Raw genomic sequence first — 24,269 nt, forward strand, 5'->3', positions numbered from 1 at the left:
GCTACTGGGGAGGCTGAGGCAGGAGAATCGCTTGAACCCAGGAGGTGGAGGTGGCAGTGAGCCGAGATTACACCCCTGCACTTCAGCCTGGGTGACAGAGTGAGACTCTGTCTAAAAAAAAAAAAAAATCAAAGAAACAGAGAAGCAACATAAGAAATCTTTGTTTAGATATTTAATTTGTCCCCAATTGCCACCACAACCTGACATACAAACCAGTGTGTCTTTTTCCCCCTTTTCATATTTTCTTTATTTCTTGTTGTTTGTTTTGTTTTGTTTTTGAGACGGAGTCTCATTCTTTCATCCAGGCTGGAGTGCAGTGGTGCAATCTCGGCTCATTGCAACCTCCGCGTCTCGGGTTCAGGCTATTCTCCTGCTTCAGACTCCTAAGTAGCTGGGATTACAGACACACGCCATCATGCTCGGCTAATTTTTGTATTTTTAGTAGAGACGAGGTTTCACCCTGTTGGCCAAGCTGGTCTCGAACTCCTGACCTCAGGTGATCCACCCATCTTGGCCTCCCAAAGTGCTGGGACTACAGGCATGAGCCACGGCACCCAGCCTGTTGCTGTTTTTTTGAGACGGAGTCTTACCATGTCACCCAGGCTGGAGCGCAGTGGTGTGATCACAGCTCATTGCAACCTGCACCTCCCGGGTTCAAGCAATTCTCCTGCCTCAGCCTCCCAAGTGGCTAGGATTACAGGCATGCAACACCACACCTGGCTAATTTTTTTGTAATTTTAGTAGAGACGGGGTTTCGCTGTGCTGGCTGGGCTGGTCTCGAACTCCTGGATCACTCCACAAGTGATCCACGCGCCTTGGCTCTCAAAGTCCCCCTTTTATTATTTTAAATACACAAAGAAGATAGTCATTGGAAAGAAAAAAAATACACAACACAGTAAGCAAAATAAATGGCTAAATGAAAATACTATAAATTGTGCCCATCTTCCATTTTTAGGAATTAGGACTCATCCCTTTGTTTTGTCACCTCCTGGGCTCCCCTCAGCTCCATGGAGCTCTGGGGATGACCCAGAGCCAAGCGTGCACCCAGCCTTGCTGTTACCTGTAGCCCACCACCCTGGCCCCAAAAGAGCCATTTCCTGCAAGAACATATCAGCCCCCACCCATTTCCAGACACTCAGCACGATTTCACTTCTCCAGGCCTCTATTGCCCCAGTAACCACAGCCCGCTTTCTTACACAGCCAGAGGAAGTGCTAACGGGGAAGGGACCTGGGCAGGCAAGACTCAGGGTCTTAGGGCCCAGCCAGGGGCCCCCGGGGTCAGCAGCAGAGATAGCAGTTTCCCAGGCTCCTGGATTCAGGGCGCTCTGCACCGGCGATTCCCGGCTCCCGTCCACCTCTTGTTCCTTCCCTCCTTTGCGTGCCCTCAGCCCACACTCCAAATCAGGCCTCCTCAGCTTTGGCCTGATCCACAGCAGCAGCCTCTGAACTGACTCCCCAGCTCGTCTTGCCCCCCTCAGGGCCTCAAATCCAATTATATGGCTCCCCATTGCCCAAGGCAGAAAACCCAAGCTCCCAGCCTGGCACCCAAGAAGTTTGTGATCTCACCCCATACATTCACATCTGGAAGCACATAAACCCCTTTGGGGTTTTTGTTGTTGTTTATTGTGTTTTGTTTTGCTTTGTTTTGCTTTTTGTTTTTAGGGGCTTCTTTTGAGATAGGATCTTGTTCTGTCACTCAGACTAGGGTGCAGTTGTATGATCATGGCTCACTGTAGCCTCAAGCAATCCTCCTGCCTCAGCCTCCCAAGTAGCTAGGACATCAGGCTTGCATCATCGTCCCTGGCTAATTTTGAAAGTTTTTTGTAGAGACAAGGTTTTCCTCTGTTGCCCAGGCTGGTCTTGAACCCCTGACCTCAAGTGAGGAGGAGGAACTCCAGACCTCTGAGCTCCTCAAAGATGACAACCAGGTCTAGGGGTGATTCTGCAGCCCCTAAAGTTTCATGATTCCATAGCCGCTCTCTGGCGTGCTGAGCTGGTAACTGACAGGCAGCTGCAGCCACCCTCCTGAGCTCCCAGCCTAGCCTGTGCTTTCCCCGCATCTGGCCGCACCTCTCTGCCTCGCAGGACTGCCATCAACCAGCCTCTATTTCTGCCCCATGAGATGGTCGTTCCTGAGTTCAGGAACTACAAGTCTGATTTCCACCCTGGGTCCCCAGCAGCCACCAGGGAGTCCTGCCCACAATTAGCACTCAGTTGTTCTTGAATGAATGAGTGAGTGAATGAATGACAAGAAGAGAAGAACAAGTGAAGTCACAATCAGTATTTTCTTTTTAAGATCAAGTCTCACTCTGTCGCCCAGGCTGGAGTGCAGTGATGTGATCTCAGCTCACTGCAACCTCCGCCTCCCAGATTCAAGCAATTCTCCTGCCTCAGCCTCCTGAGTAGCTGGGATTACAGGTGCACACCACCACGCCTGGCTAATTTTTGTATTTTTAGTAGAGACGGGGTTTCACCATGTTGCCCAGGCTGGTCTCGAATTCCTAACATCAGGTGATCCGCCTGCCTTGGTCTCCCAGAGTGCTGAGATTACAGGCGTGAGCCACCGTGCCTGGCCCCCGATCAGTCTTGAGTGAGTGAGTGAGTGAGTGGGTGAGTGAGTGGCAGAAGGCAGAGGCAGGTTGAGCCCTGAGGCCTACAGGAAGGAAGGCAGCATGTGCCAGGTTTGGAGCAGCCTGCTGTCCTAGAAACACAGCCGGCAGGAGCTATTCTTACCACCCCAGGCTACCCTGTCCTCCACCCAGAACCTCAAGGCCTCTGCCTGGGAGTCCTCCCTGCTGTCATTACCCACCCCGCCACCCCGTATATCCCTGGCCCCACCCCCTCTGTAACCTCTCTTAATTTTTAAAAACATTTTTAATTTTTTTTTTTTTTTTGAGACAGAGTCTCCCTTTGTCACCCAGACTGGAGTGCAATGGTGAGATCTCAGCTCACTGCAACCTCCACCTCCTGGGTTCAAGCAATTCTCCTACCTCAGCCTCCCCAGTAGCTGGGATTACAGGTACCTGCTACCACACTTGGCTAATTTTTGTATTTTTAATAGAGACAGGGTTTCACCACGTTGTCCAGGCTGGTCTCAAACTCCTCACCTCAAATGATCTGCCTGCCTCGGCCTCCCACAGTGCTGAGATTACAGGCCTGAGCCATTGAACCCGGCCCTAAAATATTTTTAATTTTTTAAATAGAGACAGAGTCTTGGCCGTGCACAGTGGCTCACTCCTGTAATCCCAGCACTTTGGGAGGCTGAGGCGGGTGGATCACAAGGTCAGGAGTTCAAGACCAGCCTGGCCAAGATGTCTCTACTAAAAATACAAAAAAATTAGCCGGTTATGGTGGCAAGCATCTATAATCCCAGCTACTTGGGAGGCTGAGGCAGAGAACTCCTTGAACTCAGGAGGCAGAGGTTGCAGTGAGCCAAGATCACACCACTGCACTCCAGCCTGAGTGACAGAGTGAGACTCCGTCTCAAAAAAAAAAAAAATAGAGACAGAGTCTCATTGTGTTGTCCAGGTTGGTCTCAAACTCCTGGGCTCAAGCAGTCTTCCTGCCTCAGCCTCCCAAAGTGCTGGAATTACAAGTGGGAGCCACCACGTTCAGCCGGCAGCCCCTCTTAGTTGAGGCTGCACTGGGAATGTCAGTTGGTCCTCCCTGATTTGGGCATAGCTGAAAACCACCTCCAGAGCTGAGAACACCAGAGATGGGCCCAGGAGCAGAAAGACAGGTGATGGCTGGAAGGTCACCTTAGACCTGCAGCCCCTGGCTGGCGGGCAGAGCAGAGCAACAGGTGCTGCCAGCGTGGCCGTCCCCTCCTCACCTGCGATGATGAACCAGTTCATGTAGTTCAGGAGGTTGATGTAGCAGAGCACGGCGGCAGCCACGTAGGCCCTCCACCGGGGCAGGCTCCAGCGGGCGGGCGGGGCGGGAGGGGGACACTGCCTGCCTGGCCCTGGGGACTGGCCTTGCGGCCCTTCCAGCCCAGGCTCGGGGCACTCCGCTGACATCCTCCCAACCACGCCAGCCTGCAGCTCCTGGCGGGGACCGGCCCCCCGGGTGAAGCCGCATCAACTCAGCACCAAGTCACTTCCTGTCAGCTCCCAGGCTCCAAACCTAAAAGCCGCTGCCCTAACTGTGGGGCATCTTATCACCGTTTCCTCCTGGGCCCACAGCAGCCAGGGCAATTTCCCCATCGCCAGCCTTGCAGACCTGCTGTGGAGGAGAAGGGCTCCCGGCACCCCTACCCTGGGCAACGGGACAACTCTGTGCTACCCTCAATCCAGCCTGTGGCTGTGCTGGCTGCAGTGAGGAAGGGAAGCTCCCAGGGAAGCTCAACCTCCGCCTCCCGGGTTCAAGCAATTCTCTGCCTCAGCCTCCCAAGTAGCTTAGATTACAAGCACCTGCCACCACACCCAGCTAATTTTTTTGTATTTTTAGTAGAGACGGAGTTTCACCATGTTGGCGAGGCCAGTCTCAAACTCCTGACCTCGTGATCCACCTGCCTTGGCCTCCCAAAGTGCTGGGATTACAGGTGTGAGCCACCTCGCCCAGATGAGACTCTGTCTCTATTAAAGAAAATGAGATGAGCCTCCCAGACTGCTGCTCGCCACGAGACTGTCTGGCTGCCTGCCTGTACGGGACTGCGAACCGACGCGCTGAAGCCAGGTCAAATGAGGAGGTGAGGTGTTGGCCGAGACAGCTGCATTGTACTAGCCTGCCAGGGAGGGCGAGCACCTGCCCAGGATCTAAGGTCCTACCCAGAGAAACAAAGATAGCAGAGGGGGCTGCCCATAAGAAGATGGCCTACGAGCAAAACTCATCAGGGCACTACATCTGCGGGAAAGTGTTCAGTGAGGGGCAGGGTGTCGGCATGGTCAGGAAGCGTCTCTTGATAAATTACTTATTACTAACAAGAAAAAAAGAGGCCCGGAGTGGTGGCTCACTCCTGTAATTACAGCACTTTGGGAGGCTGAGGAGGGGGATCACTTGAGGTCAGGGGTTCGAGACTAGCCTGACTAACATGGTAAAACCCTGTCTCTACTAAAATACAAAAATTAGTCAGGCGTAGTTGCAGGCACCTGTAATCCCAACTACTTGGGAGGCTGAGGCAGGAGAATTGCTTGAACCCAGGAGGTGGAGGGTGCAGTGAGCCGAGATTGCACCACTGCACTCCAGCCTGGCAACAGAACGAGACTCCATCTCAAAAAAAAAAGAAAAAGAAAAAAAGAGTATATTCCTCTGAGGAATCAGACATCTTGATGAGGGATTGAAATAAACCACCTGTGAGAGCAGGAGGGTGTTGTATGCCTCCAGATGTGAAGGTCTTCGCAGCTCACAGCATCCTCTCTGCAGCTTGCCAGCCAGGAATGCACAGCCGGAATCTAATCGTGAGAAGACATCAGCTGGGCACGGTGGCTCACACCTGTCATCCTAACACTGGGAGGCCAAGGCAGGAGGATCGCCCGAGCCCAGGAGTTTGTGACCAGTCTGGGCAACATGGCGAAACCCCATCACTACAAAAATACCAAAAACAAATAAAAATAGCCGGGTTTGGTGGTACGCATCTATAGTTCCAGCTACTTGGGAGGCTGAGGCAGAAAGGATCACTTCAACCTGGGAGGTTGAGGCTGCAGTGAGCCACGTTCACATCACTGCACTCCAGGCTGGGTGACAAAGTGAGACCCTGTCTCAAAAAAAAAAAAAACATATTAGGGGCTGGGCACGGTGCCTCATGCCTATAATCCCAGCACTTTAGGAGGCGGAGGCAGGTGAATCACCTGAGGTCAGGAGTTCAAGACTAGCCTGGCCAACATGGTTAAACCCTATCTCTACCAAAAATACAAAATTAGCCAGGCATGGTGTTGAGCGCATGTAATCCCAGCTACTCAGGAGGCTGAGGCAGGAGAATTGCTTGAACCCGGGAGGCAGATGTTGCAGTGAGCTGAGATCGCATCACTGCAATCCAGCCTGGGCGACAGAGCGAGACTCCATCTCAGAAAAAAAAAAAAAAAAGATGTTCAACCTCACAAGTCCTCAGGAAAACACAGATCGAGGCTACCATAAATTATCCGTTAATACCCACTAAGATGGCTATAATTTTAAAAAGAGAGAGAGAGGAAATAACAAAAGTTGGTGGAGAGATGGAAAGCCTCGCGCATTGCTGGGAATGTGAAATAAGACTGTGGCAGTGGAATACAGTTTGGCAACTCCTCAAAGTGTTAAACAGAAAATCACCATATTGCCCTGCAATTCCAATCCTAGTTATATGTCCAAAAGAATTGAAAACAGCCCGGGCGAGGTGGCTCATGCCTGTAATCCCAGCACTTTGGGAGGCCGAGGCGGGTGGATCATGAGGTCAGGAGTTCAAGACCAGCCTGGCCAAGATGGCAAAATCCCATCTCTACGAAAACCACAAAAAAAAAATAGCCAGGTGTGGTGACAAGCACCTGTAATCCCAGCTACTCAGGAGGCTGAGGTAGGAGAATCACTTGAACCCAGGTAGCAGAGGTTGCAGTGAGCTGAGATCGTGCCACTGCACTTCAGCCTGGGCAACAGAGTGAGACTCCATCTCAAAAGAAAAAAAAAATAGAATTGAAAATAAAGACTCTGCTCATGCCTGTAATCCTAGCACTTTGGGAGGCCAAGGTGGGCGGATCACTTGAGGTCAAGAGTTCAAAACCAACCTGACCAACATGGTGAAACCCGTCTCTACTAAAAAATCCAAAAAAATTAGCTGGACATGGTGGTGTGCCCCTGTAGCCCCAGCTACTCGGGAGGCTGAGGCAGGAGAATTGTTTGAACCCTGGAGGCAGAGGTTGCAGTGAGCCAAGATCTGGCCAGTGCACTCTAGCTTGCATGCCAGAGCAACTTTGTCTCAAAAAAAAAAAAAGAGCCAGGCACGGTGGCTCACGCCTGTAATCCCAGCACTTTGGAAGGCCGAGGCGGGTGGATCACGAGGTCAAGAGATAGAGACCATCCTGGTGAACATGGTGAAACCCCATCTCTACTAAAAATACAAAAAATTAGCTGGGCATGGTGGCGCGTGCCTGTAATCCCAGCTACTCGGGAGGCTGAGGCAGGAGAATTGCCTGAACCCAGGAGGCGGAGGTTGCGGTGAGCCAAGATCGCGCCATTGCACTCCAGCCTGGGTAACAAGAGCGAAACTCCGTCTCAAAAAAAAAAAAAAAAGCTCAAACAAACACTTGTACACAAATGTTCATAGCAACACTATTCACAACAGCCAAAAGGGAGAAACAACTTAAATGCCCAACCGATAAATGGGTCAACAAAATGTGGCATAATCATATAATGGAATAGCATCCAGTCAGAAAAAGGAGGGAAGTACTGAGCCATGCTACAACACGGATGGACCTTCAAAACATCTGCCTGGGCGAGGTGGTTCATGCCTGTAATCCCAGCACTCTGGGAGGCTGAGGCGAGTGGATCACCTGAGGTCAGGAGTTCAAGACCAGGCTGATCAACATGGTGAGACCCAGGTCTGTATTAAAATTCAAAAATCAGCCAGGTGTGGTGGCACGCACGTGTAATCCCAGCTACCTGGAAGGCTGAGGCAGGAGAATCACTTGAACCTAGGAGGTGGAGGTTGCAGTGAGCCAAGATCACACCACTGCACTGCAGGCTAGGTGACAGAGTAAGACTCTGTCTTGAAAAAAAAAAAAAAGAAAACATTATGCTAAGTGAAAGACACCAGACACAAAAGGCCACATAGTGTATGATTCCATCTATATAAAATATCCTGCATAGGTAAATTCATACAAATGGAAAGTAACTTAAGGGTTGCCAGGCGCTAAGAGGGGAGGAGAAAGCTTAATGGGCACCTGGTCCCCTTGGGAGCGATGACAATGATTCAAAACTAGACAGAGGTGATGGTCTCACAACACTCCGGATGTACTAAATGCCACTGAATTAATATCCTTTAAAATATTTACAATTTTATGTTATGTAAATTTCACCTCAATTTTTTAAAAACCGTTAAAGAAGCCGGGCTTGGTGACACATGCCTGTAGTTTCAGCTACTTGGGAGGCTGAGGTGAGAGGACTGCTTGAGCCCAGGAGTTTGAGAACAGCCTGGGCAACACAGCAAGATCCTCTCTCTTAAAAAAAAAATAGTTAAAGCAAACAAAAAAAACCAGCCTGGGAACATGGCAAGACTGTGAGCTTTGCCGTCTGACTGGCCTGGATTCAAAATCTAATTTTGCCACTTCCTAGTTATGTGCCTCAGGCAAATCTCTAACCCCTCTGAGTCTCAGAGTTCTCATTTGTTTTCTTGTTTAGAGACAGAGTCGCCCAAGCTGCAGTGCAATGGTACAATCTCGGCTCACTGCAACCTCTGCCTCCCAGGTTCAATCAACTTTCCTGCCTCAGCCTCCCAAATAGCTGGGACTACAGGTGCACGCCACCATGCCCAGATAATTTTTTGTATTTTTAGTAGAGGTGGGGTTTCACCATGCTGAATAGGCTGGTCTTGAACTCCTGACCTCAGGTAATCTGCCTGTCTCAGCCTCCCAAAGGCCTGCAATCCCATGCCCAACTCATTTTATTATTCTCTATCATAAGTGAGAACACTGGCCGGGCACAGTAGCTCACTCCTTAATCCCAGCGCTTTGGGAGGCCAAAGCAGGTGGATCACCCGAGGTCAGGAGTTCGAAACCAGCCTGGCCAACATGGTAAAACCCCATTTCTACTAAAAATACCAAATATTAGCCAGACATGGTGGTGGACCCCTGTAATCCCAGCTACTCAGGAGGCTGACGCAGGAGAATTTCTTGAACCCAGGAGGCGAAGGTTGCAGTGAGCCAAGATTATGCCATTGTACTCCAGCCTGGGTAACAAGAGTAAGACTCCATCTCAAAAAAAAAAAAAAAAAAAAAAAGAGAGAGAATAATAAGATGATATTTCAGGGGTTAATTGTGAGGATGAACTAATCTAAATACGCATAATGTTTTCAACATAGAGCTTGACATGTGACAGGCACTAAGCATAGAGCATTGTTACTGTGGGGATGATGGTGATGTCCTTGGCATCACTGCCTGGTTCAGCTGCATACCCCATGCCTTGGTGACCACCCACATGGGGTCTGCAGTTGGTGAAAGAAAGGGAAGTGCAGGACCAGCCCCCCAACATGCACCCATGCCGGTGGTCTAGCATCCCATGCAGACCCTCTCCTCCACAGTTAGACCCTCTCCTCCTCACTGTCCACAAAACGGGGATGGCCAGGCGTGCTGGCTCGTGAGTATCATCCCATTACTTTGGGAGGCCGGGGCAGGCAGGCAGGCGGCTTGAGGTCAGGAGTTGGAGACCAACCTGGGCCACATGGCAAAACGTCTCTACTGAAAATACAAAAATTCAGGCCTGGTGCGGTGGCTGACGCCCATAATCCCAGCACATTGGGAGGCCCAGGTGAGTGGATCACCTGAGGTCAGAAGTTCGAGATCAGCTGACCAACAAGGTGAAACTCCATCCCTACTAAAAAAAATTTTACACCTGTAATCCCAGCTCACACCTGTAATCCTGGCCCAATCACGAGGCCAGGAGCTTCAGAACAGTCTGGCCAACATAGTGAAACCCTGTCTCAACTAAAAATGCAAAAAAAAATTAGCCAGGTGTGGTGGTACACACCTGTAATCCCAGCTACTTGGGAGGCTGAGGCAGGAGAATCGTGTGAACCCAGGAGGTGGAGGTTGCAGTGAGCCAAGATCACACCACTGCACTCCAGCCTGGGCGAAAGTGAGAGACTCTGTGTCAAAATAAATAAATAAATAGAATTAAAAATGCAAATACAAAAATTAGCCAAGGGCCGGGTGCGGTGGCTCAAGCCTGTAATCCCAGCACTTTGGGAGGCCGAGGCGGGTGGATCACGAGGTCAAGAGATCGAGACCATCCTGGTCAACATGGTGAAACCCCGTCTCTACTAATACAAAAAATTAGCTGGGCATGGTGGCGCGTGCCTGTAATCCCAGCTACTCAGGAGGCTGAGGCAGGAGAATTGCCTGAACCCGGGAGGCGGAGGTTGCGGTGAGCCGAGATCGCGCCATTGCACTCCAGCCTGGGTAACGAGCAAAAACTCCGTCTCAAAAAAAAAAAAAAAAAAAAAAAATTAGCCAAGGATGGTGGTGCATGCCTGTAATCCCAGGATCACCTGAGCCCAGGAGATCAAGTGTGCAGTGAGCTGTGATCTTACCACTGCACTCCAGCCCGGGCAACAGAAGAAGACCCTGTCTCAAAAATAAATAAATATAAAATAAATAAAATGGGCTGCACATGGTGGCTCACGCCTGTAATCCCAGCACTTTGGGAGGCCAAGGTGGGTGGATCACCTGAGGTCAGGAGTTTGAGACCAGCCTGACCAACATGGAGAAACCTCATCTCTCCTGAAAAAATACAAAATTAGCTGGGCATGGTGGTGAGCACCTGTAATCCCGGCTACTCGGGAGGCTGAGGCAGGAGAATCACTTGAACCTGGGAAGCAGAGGTTGCCGTGAGCCGAGATCATGGCATTGCACTCCAGCCTGGTCAACAAGAGCCAAACTCCATCTCAAACACACACACACAAAATGGGGATAAAAATAGTACACACCTCATGGGATTGTTGTGACTTGAATATGATGTTTGAAAAGTGCATAGAACTATACTTGGAATTGAGGAAGTGTTATGTGTATTAAATACAATGGGGTCTTCCCCAGCACACATACATGAAACTTTGTTCTCAGCCTCTGCCCTCAGAGCCAGAGTAGCAGGCAGAGCTACATGCCCAATGTGAGTGCATGAGAAGGAAGGGGACACACAGGCACCCACCCCCCACTCACACACACTCATGCAAACCACACAACAGTAGGGACCAAGGCAGCCCCGTCCCAGCAGCTGCTCCCCAAAACGGGACCTTTCCAGGGTCCTGCCCTCACCTTTACCCAACAGGAAGGACACCCTGTGGTGGCTTTCAGAGCCAGTCAGGGACTCGGGAGGGGCTCGTGGGGCCAGAACTCGCCAGAGTTGGGCAAGTCAGGGAGGCTGAGCGTTAGCCAGGAGAGCGGCGTTAGAATATACCCGACTGAGCAGGGCATGGTGGCTCACACCTGTAATCTCAGCTACTGGGGAGGCTGAGGCGGGAGGACAGCTTGAGACCAGGAGTTTGAGGCTGCAGTGAGCTATGATCATGCCACTGCACTCCAGCCTGGGCGACAGAGTGAGACCCTGGCTCTAAAAAAGAACAGGGTCTCGCTCTGTCGCCCAGGCTGGAGTGTAGTAGCACCATCTCAGCTCACTGCAGCCTCCGCCTCCCAGGTTCAAGCGATTCTCCTACCTCAGGCTCCCGAGTAGCTGGGGCTACAGGCACATACCACCACGCCTGGCAAATTTTTTGTATTTTTAGTACATGTTGGCAACAACTGATCCGGAGCTCCTGACCTCAAGTGATCCACCCGCCTCAGCCTCCCAAACTGCTGCGACTATAGGTGTGAGCCACCAAGCCTGTCCAAAAAAAAATTTTTTTTTTTAGCTGCCAAAGACAAAGTAGAATGTCATATTTTTTTAAAAATTGCTGGGCGCGGTGGCTCACGCCTATAATCCCAGCACTTTGGGAGGCCAAGGCGGGTGGATCGCAAGTTTAGGAGTTCGAGACCAGCCCGGCCAACATGATGAAACCCTGTCTCTACTAAAAATACAAAACTTAGCCAGGCATGGTGGCTCATGTCTATAATCCCAGCCACCTGGGATGCTGAGGCAAGAGAATTGCTTGAATCTGGGAGGCAGAGGTTGCAGTAAGCCGAGATCGTGCCACTGCACTCCAGCCTGGGCTGGAGTGAGACTCCGTCTCAAAAAAAAAAATTGATAAAAAGTAAAATCGATCTGACCAAGTGTCCTAGACTCATCAGCTTTCAAGCATGGGCTCCTCGGAGGGACCCAGGGATTGGGGTTCTATAAAGGAAGAGGCTTTGCCCAGAGGCATGTGGGGACTCAAGCTCTTGACCACCACCTCCCGGGAACAGGAGGCCAGCAGGGGCTGCATGGGGTCCTGGAGGGTGGAAGGAAGCCTGGGTCCCGGTACCGGGAGGTACTGAAGGACGCCTTCCCGCTCTGGGCCTTGGCTTTGCTGCTTGAACATTAGTGGTCATGGTTAGAAAGGGATCTGATGGCCCCCGCAGGGTCCTTCCAGCTTCACAGTATGGGTGCACATCAGTCTCTCGATGCAGCGCAGGCTCCTGGGGGCAGGCATCACGCTGCAACCTCCTGGGGCCCAGGATAGAGCCCACTGATGTCTCAGGGAATCACCAGATGGAAGGAAACTGCTGCTGCTACTGCTGTCTTTTTTTTTTTTTTTTTTCTTTGACAGAGTCTCACTTTATCACCCAGGCTGGAGTGGAATGGCGCGATCACAGCTCACTGCAACCTCTGCCTCCTGGGTTCAAGCAATTTTCCTGCTTCAGCCTCCTGAGTAGCTGTGATTACAGGCACGCGCTACCATGCCCGGCTAATTTTTGTATTTTTAATACAGACCAGGTTTCTCCACATTGGCCAGGCTGGTCTCCAACTCCTGACCTCAGGTGATCTGCTCGCCTTGGCCTTCCAAAGTGCTGGGAGTACAGGCGTGAGCCACCGCGCCCGGCCACTGCTGCCGCCTTCTGACCCTCCATGCCAGAGCCAGAATGAAAACGTCCTGTTTTGTAAAGAACAGAAGCAGCCCCACAGGGACAGTGACGGGAATAGTCTCTGGGGGAGAAGTGGCTTTGTGTGTGATGTGGAGCCCCCGTCACACAGGAGGAGGGGGACGGGAGGATCTCCAGGCTGCCTGCAGACCTTTCCCCATGGGCAACAGCCACAGCGAGACCCATGCTGGCTGGCACTCAGTCTGCAGTTTTGCAAACCGAGGCATAATATGTTCAACATCACTTTCCCTTAAAAGTAAATGTGCACTTCTGGGTGTAGACCCAAAAGAATGGGCAGCAGAGACTTGAACAGACGTGTGTGCACGCATGCTCCCAGCAGCACGATTCCCAGAGCCTAGGCTGGAGACAGCCCCGTGTCCATCGATGGACGAATGCTTAAAGGAAAGTGAGGACACAGGTAGAACGGAGAGTTCTGCAGCCTCAGAAAGGGAGGAAGTCCTGATACCTGCTGCAATACGGATGAACCTTAAAGGCATCAAACTAAGTGACACTAGCCAGATGCAAAAGACGCATACTGATTGTATCATTCCACTTATATGAGATTTACAGAATAAGCGAATTTTTTAATTAATTATTTAATTTTTTTTTTTTTTTTTGAGACAGTCTTGCTCTGTCACACAGGATGGAGTGCAGTGGCACAATCCCAGCTCACTACAACCTCCGCCTCCTGGGTTCAAGCGATTCTCCTGCCTCAGCCTCCTGAGTAGCTGGGATTACAGGCATGTACCCCCACGCCCAGCTAATTTTTGCATTTTTAGTAGAGATGGGGTTTCACCACGTTGGCTGGGCTGGTCTCTGACTTCTGACTTCAGGTGATCTGCCCGCCTTGGCCTCCCAAATTGCTGGGATTATAGGCATGAGCCACCAAGCCCCACCTATTTATTTAATTAGTTAGTTGAGACAAGGTCTGGCTCTGTCACCCAAGCTGGAATGCAGTGGCATGATCTCAGCTTTCTTCAACCTCCTCCTCCCAGGCTCAATCCGTCCTCCCCTCAGCCTCCCAAGTAGCTGGAACTACAGGCACATGCCACCATGCTGGCTAATTTTTTGCATTTTTTGTAGAGACAGGGTTTCTCCATGTTGCCAAGGCTGGTCTCAAACTCGTGAGCTCAAGTAATCTGCCCACCTCAGGCCTCTCAAGGTGCTAGGATTACAGATGAGAGCCACAGCGCCTGGACTAGACTACGTGAATTTATAGAGACCAAAAGTAGAATAGAGGTTAGGAGGGACTGAATGGCGCGAGTGAGAAGTGGGGAGCTATTGCTTAATGGTACGGAGTTTCAGTTGGGGATGATGAAAAAGTTTCAGAAATAGAGGGTGGTGATGGTTGCACAACAATGTGAGTGAATTTAATGCCTCTGAGCTATATGCTTAAAAATGGTTAAACTGAGCTGGGCACGGTGGCTCACGTCTATAATCCCAGCACTTTGGGAGGCTGAGGCAGGCAGATCACCTGAGGTCAGGAGTTCAAGACCAGCCTGACCAAAATGGTGAAATGCCATCTCTACTAAAAACACAAAAAATAGGCTGAGTGAGGTGGCTCACACCTGTAATCCCAACACTTAGGGAGGCCGAGGTGGGTAGATTATGAGGTTAGGAGTTCAAGACCAGCCTGGCCAACATGGTGAAACCCCATCTCTACTAAAAATACAAAAAATTAGCCAGGCATGGTGATACATGCCTGTAATCCCAGCTACTCAGGAGGCTGAGGCAGGAGAATCACTTGAACCTGGGAGGTGGAGGTTGCAGTGAGCTGAGATCACACCACTGCACTCCAGCCCGGACAACAGAGTGAGACTCTGTCTCAAAAAAAAAAAAGGCAAAATTGTAAATTTTATATATTTTACCACAATAAAAAAAGTAAATATAGTTATTGTAATATCAAAACAGCAGCAACATTCTAGATCCCAGCTTCAGGGCTGGTTAAATAAATTCTGGTGCCTCCATACAATGGGCCCTACACAGCCCTGTATGGGATGTGAGTCTCTGTTGATCTGAAAGGCATTCAGGATTTCATGGTGAAGAATAAATAAGAGCTTACAAAATCCATGTCCAGGATAATTCCATCCAGGTAAAAATAATAAAAATAAATAAAAGAAAAACTTGTGAATTGGCCAGTCATAACTTACTCGGCTGCTTTTTCTCATGAACTCTGATACAGAAACTCATTGGAGTCCGGGTGTGGTGGCTCACAACTGTAATCCCAGCATGTTGGGAGGCCAGGGCAGGCAGATCACTTGAGGTCAGGAGCTCGAGACCAGCCTGGCCAACATGGTGGAAGCCTGTCTCTACTAAAAATACAAAAAAAATTAGCCAGCCATGGTGGTGGTGCCTGTAATCCCAGCTACTTGGGCAGCTGAGGCAGGAGAACCCCTTAAACCCAGTAGGCAAAGGTTACAGCGAGCCAAGATTGCACCACTGCACTCCAGCCTGAATGACAAGAGCAAAACTCCATCTTGGGGGAAAAAAAAAAAAAAAAAAGCTCATCTGAGATCATTTTTAGTGAAGGCCCTTCCAGAGGGCATCCCACCAGAGTTTAAATGTATGTCCTTCTTTTTTTGACAAAGAAATTTCCAGCCTCACAGAATAGGAGGTGACAGGCTGGGCACAGTGGCTCACACCTGTAATTCCAACAGTTTGGGAGGCCAAGGTGAGAGGATTGTTTGAGCCCAGGAGTTCAAGACCAGCATGGGCAACATAGTGAGATCCCCATCTCTTAAAAAAAAAAAAAAAAAAAAATAGGCATGGTGGTGGTGTGCTTGTGGTCCCAGCTACTTGGGAGGTTGAGGCAGGATGATTGCTTGAGCTAAGGAGGTCAAGGCTACAGTGAGCTGTGATTGCATCACCGCACTCCAGCATCAGTGACAGAGCAAGACCCTGACTCAAAAAAAAAAGAGAGAGAGAGAGAAGAAGAAGGTAAAAAATAAATAAATAAAAATTTTAAAAAGAGAGAGAGAATAGAAGGTCACAGGAAGTCACTCAGGAATCACTCATCACTCTCCAGAAATCCCCAGGAAGTTGTCTTTTATGTGATGAATCAATAAGGATATTTGGCTGCAAGGATATTTAACAGCAGCTAAACCAGGACGTTCATTCATTCTCTTGCTCTGCAAGTCAATAAGTAGGCAGTTTCAGGCTTGATTAACTCGGTGCCACAATGACATCATTAAAAACTCAGTGTTTTCCTTTTGTGTTTTGAAATCTTTATAGTGTTGGCCTTTGATTACATAACTAATTGCTGTACAACAAATCCCCCCAGAACTCATGGCTTTAAACAACGGTAGTCATTTACCTCTTGCATTGTTCAGTGGTCAGGCATTTGGGAGCAGCTGAGATGGGGGACTGTGGCTCAGTGTCTCTTGTTGCTCAGGGGTACTATGACTCAGGGACTGTGGCTCAGGGGGACTATGGCTCAGGGTCTCTTGTTGCTCAGGGGTACTATGACTCAGGGACTATGGCTCAGGGGGACTATGGCTCAGGGACTATGGCTCAGGGCGACTATGGCTCAGGGCGACTATGGCTCAGGGACTATGGCTCAGGGGTACTATGACTCAGGGACTATGGCTCAGGGCAACTATGGCTCAGGGTCTCTCTTCCAGCCCCAGTCAAGCCTTCAGGTGACTGCAGCCCTTCAGGCACCTGAAGGCTTGACTGGGACTGGAAGCTCCGTTCCAAGGGGCCTCACTCACATGGCTGGCAAGTTAGTGCTACCTGTTGGGTCCTCTCCAGATGGGCCCCTCCACAGGACTGCTTGAGCATCCTCACAGTATGGTGGCTAGTTTCTTGCAGAGGGAACAATCCATTAGGGATCAAAGCAGAAACTGCAACATCATTTTTTTTTTTTTTTTTTTTGAGACAGAGTCTTTTTTTTTTCTCTTTTTTTGAGACGGAGTCTCGCACTGTTGCCCAGGCTGGAGTGCAAGGGCACAATCTCGGCTCACCGCAACCTCTGCCTCCTGGGTTCAAGTGATTCCTCTGCCTCAGCCTCCTGAGTAGCTGGGATTACAGGTCCATACCTCCATACTCAGCTAGTTGTTATATTTTTAATAGAGACAGGGTTTCATCATGTTAGCCAGGCTGGTCTTGAACTCTTGACCTCAGGCGATCCACCTGCCTCTGCCTCCCAAAGTGCTGGGATTACAGGTGTGAGCCACCATGCTGGTCCTGCACTTTTTCTGACCTGACCTCCTAGGTGTATACGTGACTGTATTCTATTGACCATACAGTCAATAGAATATGGTCTGTGCTCTGTGCTCCCATCATTTCTACTGCCCCTTCACATGGAAGGGCATTAATACCAGGAGGGGAAGCTCATGGGAGATCTTTAAAAAAAAAAAAAAAAAAAAAAAGAGATTTATGTATTTTACTTAAGCTTATTATTATTATTATTATTATTAGAGATGTCATTTTGCTCTTGTTGCCCAGGCTGGAGTGCAGTGGAGTGATCTCAGCTCACTACAACCTCTGCCTCCCAGGTTGAAGTGGTTCTCCTCCCTCAGCCTCCCAAGTAGCTGGAATTATAAGCACCCGCCACCACGCCCAACTAATTTTTGTATTTTTTTTCCCCTCCCCCTCTAATTATTGTATTTTTAGTAGAGATGGGGTTTCACCATGTTGGCCAGGCTGGTCTCGAACTCCTGACCTCAGCTGATCCACCACCTCAGCCTCCCACCGTGCCGGGATTACAGGCCTGAGCCACCGCGCCTGGCTGGGAGATCTTCTTGCAGGTTGGCTACCACAGTCTCCATCTTGAGGCTTGTCGTCTCACATATAAGAAGGGAGGAGATTCCCCCTGAAACGTGTTCGTGTGGATTTATTAGGGAGGAAAGTCTGCCCTAGAAATCCCACAGAGGCCGCTCCCTCACAGCCCACTGGCCAGGGTGAGTCCCACTCTGTGCCCCAGCTGCCGGAGAAGCTGGGAAGGTCGTTGCCAAGGGAGGCTGCCTCTGTCTCTGAGGAAGAAGGGGAGAGAAAGCGGCCATAGGCGCAGTGGTTCAAGCCTGTAATCCCAGCACTTTGGGAGGCCGAGGCAGGTGGGTCATGAGGTCAGGAGTTGGAGACCAGCCTGGCCAACGTGGTGAAACCTCGTCTCTACTACAAATACTAAATTAGCCAGGCATGGTGGCAGTCGCTTGTAGTCCCAGCTACTCTGGAGGCTGAGGCAGGAGAATTACTTGAACCCGGGAGGCGGAGGTTGCAGTGAGCCGAGATCATGCCACTGCACTCCCTCCCGCCTGGGCAACAAGAGCAAAACTCCGTCTCAAAAAAAAAACAGGCCAGGCGCGGTGGCTCACGCCTGTAATCCCAGCACTTTGGGAGGCCGAGGCGGGTGGATCACGAGGTCAAGAGATCGAGACCATCCTGGTCAACATGGTGAAACCCCGTCTCTACTAAAAATACAAAAATTAGCTGGGCATGGTGGCGCACGCCTGTAATCCCAGCTACTCGGGAGGCTGAGGCAGGAGAATTGCTTGAACCCAGGAGGCGGAGGTTGCGGTGAGCCGAGATCGCGCCACTGCACTCCAGCCTGGGTAACAAGAGCGAAACTCCGTCTCAAGAAAAACAAAAAGAAAGAAAGAAAGTGCCCATGGGTGAGCAGACCGCGTGTCCGCGGCTAGCTAGCCACCTCCCTGCCTTTATGCCCGCAGGGCTGAAACGGCCTCCTGGTGTGGATTCCCAAGGAGGAAGAGAAAATGTTAGGTTCTGGATCTAGAAGGTGGCAGATGCCAGAAGCTGTCCTAACCCAGGCCTCCTGGAGCTAGGAGTCACCCTAGATGGTGGAAAGTGTGCAGGGACAAGAGCCGCAGAACCCTGAGAACAGCAAGCTTGTCGTCTCAAGCCTGGAACCCTCCCCGCTGAGGTTAGCGCGATTTCAAAAAGTATCATTACCAACAAGTCCTGGAGGCTGGTTACGACCGGGCTTCAATAGTGACACCATGTGGTCATGAGGGGAAATAGCAGCCATGAAATATGTCCCGCACGGTGTCAGCCCCTCAAGATAGCACCGTTCCACTCCAGCCTGGGCAACAATAGTGAAACATCATCTCAAAAAAAAATAGGCCAGGCATGGTGGTTCATGCCTGTAATCCCAGCACTTTGGGAGGCCAAGGTGGGCGGGTCACTTGAGCTCAGGAATTCAAGACCAGCCTGACCAACATGGTAAAATGCCGTCTCTACTAAAAATACAAAAACTACCCAGGTGTGGTGGTGTGTGCCTGTAATCCCAGCTACTCAAGAGGCTGAGGCAGGAGAATCACTCCAACCTGGGAGGTGGAAGTTGTAGTGAGCTGAGATCTCGAGGTACCGCACTCCAGCCTGGAGGCAGAGTGAGACCCTGTCTCAAAAAAAAAAAAAAGAAAAGAAAATCTTGCATGCGTGTGGAATAGCCTTTCAAAGACATGGCCCCAGACGCTCTCTGTACGCAGGCATCTCTGTGCAGCATCCAGGGTCTTGCCAGGAGCAGGGCAGAAGTGGTCACACCCGCTCTTCCTTTCCTTAGACTAGAGACCAAGGAGCAGAGGACAACCTGAGCAATGGGCCAGCGCCACAAACCACATCACTCTGCTCTCCAGCACCAGAGGTTCGCACCCACCACAGCCCAGGCCCTCGCTCTCTCCTTACTCCTTGTGGGAATTCTTTTTTCCAAGAGCCACCTAGGCCCCTTATGCGAATAGACAGCATCTGTTTCCCGCACGTACCTAACCATAACTGAAGGCCACAGGAGGCACAACAGACTCCAGCCTGAATCCTCACGACCAACCAAAGACCTAGAGACCCAGCAGATGTGCTCAGGCTCTAGCCCAGCTCTGCCTCCCCATGCTCCCGGCTCCAGCTCTAACGCCATTTCACCAGAGAGAAGAGGGAGTCCCCAGGCCCCAGCTTCAGGTTAGACTATCCCACCACCCAGCCACTGGAAAGAAGAGGCCCTCACAGCCAAGAGCAGGCCCCCAGGAGGTATCTGCCTCCATCTTGCCTACTCTCATGTGGGAGCTAAGGAGCAACGAGAGGTCTGTGTCCCTGGAGCAGGGAGCTTGGGCTAGCTGTCTATGGCTGCTTAGCAAATTACCCCTAATTTAGTGGTTTAAAACAATAGGAAGAATTCTAGGCCTGGCGCAGTGGCTCACACCTGTAATCCCAACACTTTAGGAGGCCGAGACAGGCAGATCACCTGAGGTCGGGAGTTCAAGACCAGCCTGACCAACATGGAGAAACCCCATCTCTACTAAAAATACAAAATTAGCCGGGCGTGGTGGTGCATGCCTGCGATCTCAGCTACCTGGGATGCTGAGACGGGAGAACCATTTGAACCCGGGAGGCAGAGATTGCAATGAGCCGAGATCACGCCATTGCACTCCAGCCTGGGCAACCAGAACAAAACTCTGTCTTGCTCAGTCACCCAGGCTGAAGTGCAGTGGCACGATCTCGGCTCACTGCAACCTCCGCCTCCTGGGTTCAAGGGATTCTTCTGCCTCAGCCTCCCAGTAGCTGGGATTGCAGGCACCCGCCACCACACCCTGCTAATTCTTTTGAATTTTTAATAGAGATGGGGTTTCACCATGTTGGCCAGGCTGGTCTCAAACCCCTAATCTCAGGTGATTCGCCGCCTCGGCCTCCCAAACTGCTGGGATTACACATGTGAGCCACCACGCCCGGCAAGAATTCTATTATTATAAGAATGATACACCACAGGCCGGGCACGGTGGCTCACACCTGTAATCCCAGCACTTTGGGAGGTCAAGGCGGGTGGATCACTTGAGGTCAGGAGTTTGAGACCAGCCTGGACAACATGATGAAACCCTGTCTTTTCTAAAAATACAAAAAATTAGCCAGGCATGGTGGTGGGTGCCTGTAATCCCAGCTACCCGGAAGGCTGAGGCAGAAGAATCACTGGAACCTGGGGAGGCAGAGGCTGCAGTGAGCTGAGATCACACCATTGCACTCCAGCCTAAGCGAAAGAGCAAGACTTCATCTCAAAAAACAAAAACAAACAAACAAAAAATAATAATACACTATGATCAAGTAGGATTGATTTCTGGAATGGTATGCCAGGTTGGTTTAATATCTGAAAATCAACAAATGCAGTATATCACATCAATAAAATAAAAAATAAGCTGGGCATTGGCAGCACACCTGTGGTTCCAGCGTCTCAGGAGGCTGAGACAGGAGGATCACTTGTGCCCAGGAGGCGGAGGTTGCAGCCAGCCACGATTGCATCAGCGCACTCCAGCCTTCGTGACAGAGCGAGACTGCATCAAAAAGAAAAAAGAAAGAAAAAAAAAATCACATGATCATTCAATAGACGCAGAAAAAGCATTTGACAAAACCCAACACCCTTTCATGATAAAACAGCCAAACTAGGAATAGAAAGGAACATCCTCAATCTGATACAGGGCATCTATAAAAAACCCACAGCCAGCATCATACTTAACGATGAAAGACTGACACCTTCTCTCTGAGATCACGAACAAGACGAGGATATCTTCTCCTACCACTTCTATTCAACATTCTATTGGAAGCTCCAGCCAGGGCAATTAGGACAGAAAAAGAAAGAAAAGAGTACCCAATTGAAAAAGGAAGAAGCAAATATAATCCTGTACATAGCAAAGCCTGAGAATCCACTAAAAGAACTAATAAGTGCATTCAGCAAGGTTGCAAATACAAGATTGATGTACAAACATAAATTATATATATATGTATTTTTTTTTATTTTTGATGCACTTTTTCTCTTGTTATGCAGGCTGGAGAGCAATGGCACGCCCGGGCCTCCCAAAGTTCTGGGGTTTTATAGGCATGAGACACCACTCGTGGCTTTTTATTTTATTTATTTATTTTTTTTGACAGTTTCGCTCTTGTCACCCAGGCTGGAGTGCAATGGTGCGATCTCAGCTCATGGCAACCTCTGTCTCCCGGGTTCAAGCGATTCTCCTGCCTCAGCCTCCCGAGTAGCTGGGATTACAGGTGCCCGCCACTATGCCTGGCTAATTTTTGTATTTTTAGTAGAGGCTGGTTTTCACCATGTTGGCTGGGCTGGTCTCAAACTCCCGACCTCAGGTGATCCTGCCCGCTCTGCCACCCAAAGTGCTGGGATTACAGGCGTGAGCCACCGCGAGGGGCTCTTTGTAGTAAATTTTGAAGTTGGGAAGTGTGAGTTCTACTTTGTTCTTTTTAAGAATTGTTTTGGTTTTTCAGGACCCCTTGCAATTCCAGAATTTTAGAAGGATCTTGTCAATTTCTCCCACTCAGCTGAGACTCTGACAGGGGATTCCACTGAATCTGCGGGTTGGTTCTGGGAGTATTGTCATCTTAATAACGTTAAGTCTTCTGATCCTTGAACATGAGACGTTTTCCCATTTATTTAGATCTACTTTTTATTTTATTTTATTTTTGAGACAGAGTTTTGCTCTTGTCGCCCAGGCTGGAGTGCAGTGGTTCAATCTCAGCTCATGGCAACCTCTGCCTCCCGGGTTCAAGCGATTCTCCTGCCTCAGCCTCCCAAGTAGCTGGGATTACAGGCACGTGCCACCACACCCGGCTAATTCTTTTATATTTTTAGTAGAGACAGGGCTTCTCCATGTTCGTCAGGCTGGTCTCAAACTCCCAACCTCAGGTGATCCACCCATCTCGGCCTCCCAAAGTGTTGGGATTACAGGCATAAGCCACCGAGCCCGGCCGGTCTTCTTTCTTTCAACACGTTTTGGAGTTTTTAGAGCATAAGTTTGAACTTCTTTTGTTAAGTTTATTCTTTTTTTTTTTTTTTTTTTTTTTTTTTTTTTGAGATAGAATCTCGCTCTGTGGCCCAGGCTGGAGTGCAGTAGCACGATCTTGGCTCACTGCAAGCTGTGCCTCCCAGGTTGAAGTGATTCTCCTGCCTCAGCCTCCCGAGTAGCTGGGATTACAGGCATGTGCCACCATGCCCGACTGGCTAATTTTTGCATTTTTAGTAGAGACGGGGTTTCACCCTGCTGGCCATGTTGGGATCGAACTCCTGACCTGGTGATCTGCCCACCTCAGCCTCCCAAGGTGTTGGGATTAAAGGCATGAGCCACTGCACCAACTAATATGTTCTGCTTGATGCTGTTGTGAATGGAATTGTGTTCTTAATTTTATTTTTGGATTGTTTATTCTAAGTGTGTAGAAATATAATTTATCAGGCCAGGCACGGTGGCTTAGGCAGGAGACTCACTGGAACCCAGGAGGCAGAGGCTGCAGTGAGCCGAGATCACACCACTGCACTCCAGCCTGGGCGACAGAGCAAGACTCCATCTCAAAAAATATATATATATACAAAAATTAGCCAGGCGTGATGGTGCATGCCTGTAATCCCAGCTACTTGGGAGGTTAAGGCAGGAGAAATGCTCGAACCTGGGAGGCAGAGGTTGCAGTAAGCTGAGATCACGCCACAGCACTCCAGCCTGGGCGACAAGAATAAGACTCTATCTCAAAAAAAAAAAAAAAAAAAAAAAAAAGACAAATAGCCCAACTGTCTTAATAGGCATTTCTCCAAAGAAAACACATCAATGGCCAAGGAACACATGAAAAGATTCTCAATATTACTATTAGTCAACAGAGAAATGTGCAAACTGAAACCACTGCTATGGTCTAAATGTGTGCCCTAGAATTCCTGTACTGGGAACATAACTCCCAATACAACAGTGCTGGCATCCTGGGAGGTGCTGATGTCATGAGGGCTTTGCCTTCGCAAATGGATTCATGCCACTATAAAAGAGCTTGCTGAGGGCTGGGCACGGTGGCTCACACCTGTAATCTCAGCACTTTGGGAGGCTGAGGCAGGTGGATTACCTGAGGTCAGGAGTTCAAGACCAGCCTGGCCAACATGGTGAAACCCCGTCTCAAAAAAAAATAAAATAGGGCCAGGCGCGGTGGCTCACGCCTGTAATCCCAGCACTTTGGGAGGCCAAGGCGGGTGGATCACGAGGTCAAGAGATTGAGACCATCCTGGTCAATGTGGTGAAACCCCATCTCCACTAAAAATACAAAAAATTAGCTGGGCATGGTGGTGCATGCCTGTAGTCCCAGCTACTCAGGAGGCTGAGGCAGGAGAATTGCCTGAACCCAGGAGGCGGAGGTTGTGGTGAGCCAAGAATGCGCCATTGCACTCCAGCCTGGGTAACGAGCAAAACTCCTTCTCAAAAAAATAAAATAAAATAATAATAATAATAAAAAGAGCTTGCTGAGGGGGTTGCTGTTTGTCTTGTTGGCCTTTGCCGTGTGAGGACTGGCATTCCTCTAATGCTAACACAGCAACCAGACACCATCTTGGAACCAGACACTCAACTGGTTGCTGCCTTGATCTTGGACTTCCCAGCCCCTAGAACTATGAGAAATACATTTCTGTTCTTCATAAATTGCCCAATCTGTGCTATTCTGTTATAGCAGCACAAAATGACCTAAGACAGGCTGTGCACCGTGGCTCATGCCTGTAATCCCAGCACTTTGGGAGGCCGAGGCAGGTGGATTGCTTGAGGTCAGGAGTTCAAGACCAGACTGACCAACACGGTGAAACCCCATCTCTACTAAAAATACAAAAATTAGCTGGGCATGGTGGCGGGCACC

The 24,269-nt window shown here is 49.9% G+C and overlaps 1 protein-coding gene across 1 annotated transcript in view; it reads right to left on the bottom strand.

Annotated features, from left to right (window-relative positions):
• The window catches only part of SPNS3 (SPNS lysolipid transporter 3, sphingosine-1-phosphate (putative)), a 57,586-nt gene extending 53,535 nt beyond the window's left edge, over positions 1-4,051 (bottom strand). Inside the window, exon 1 of the mRNA XM_064378067.1 lies at positions 3,833-4,051. Within this exon, the coding sequence (XP_064234137.1) occupies positions 3,833-4,019 (187 nt within the window). The 5' untranslated portion in view covers positions 4,020-4,051. The remainder of the gene's footprint in view (positions 1-3,832) is intronic.
• Between the last annotated feature and the right edge of the window lie 20,218 nt (positions 4,052-24,269).

This window comes from Aotus nancymaae, unplaced genomic scaffold, assembly GCF_030222135.1.
Source record: "Aotus nancymaae isolate 86718 unplaced genomic scaffold, 86718_ANA_hifiasm-v0.15.2.pri h1tg000018l, whole genome shotgun sequence".
Taxonomy (NCBI): domain Eukaryota; kingdom Metazoa; phylum Chordata; class Mammalia; order Primates; family Aotidae; genus Aotus; species Aotus nancymaae.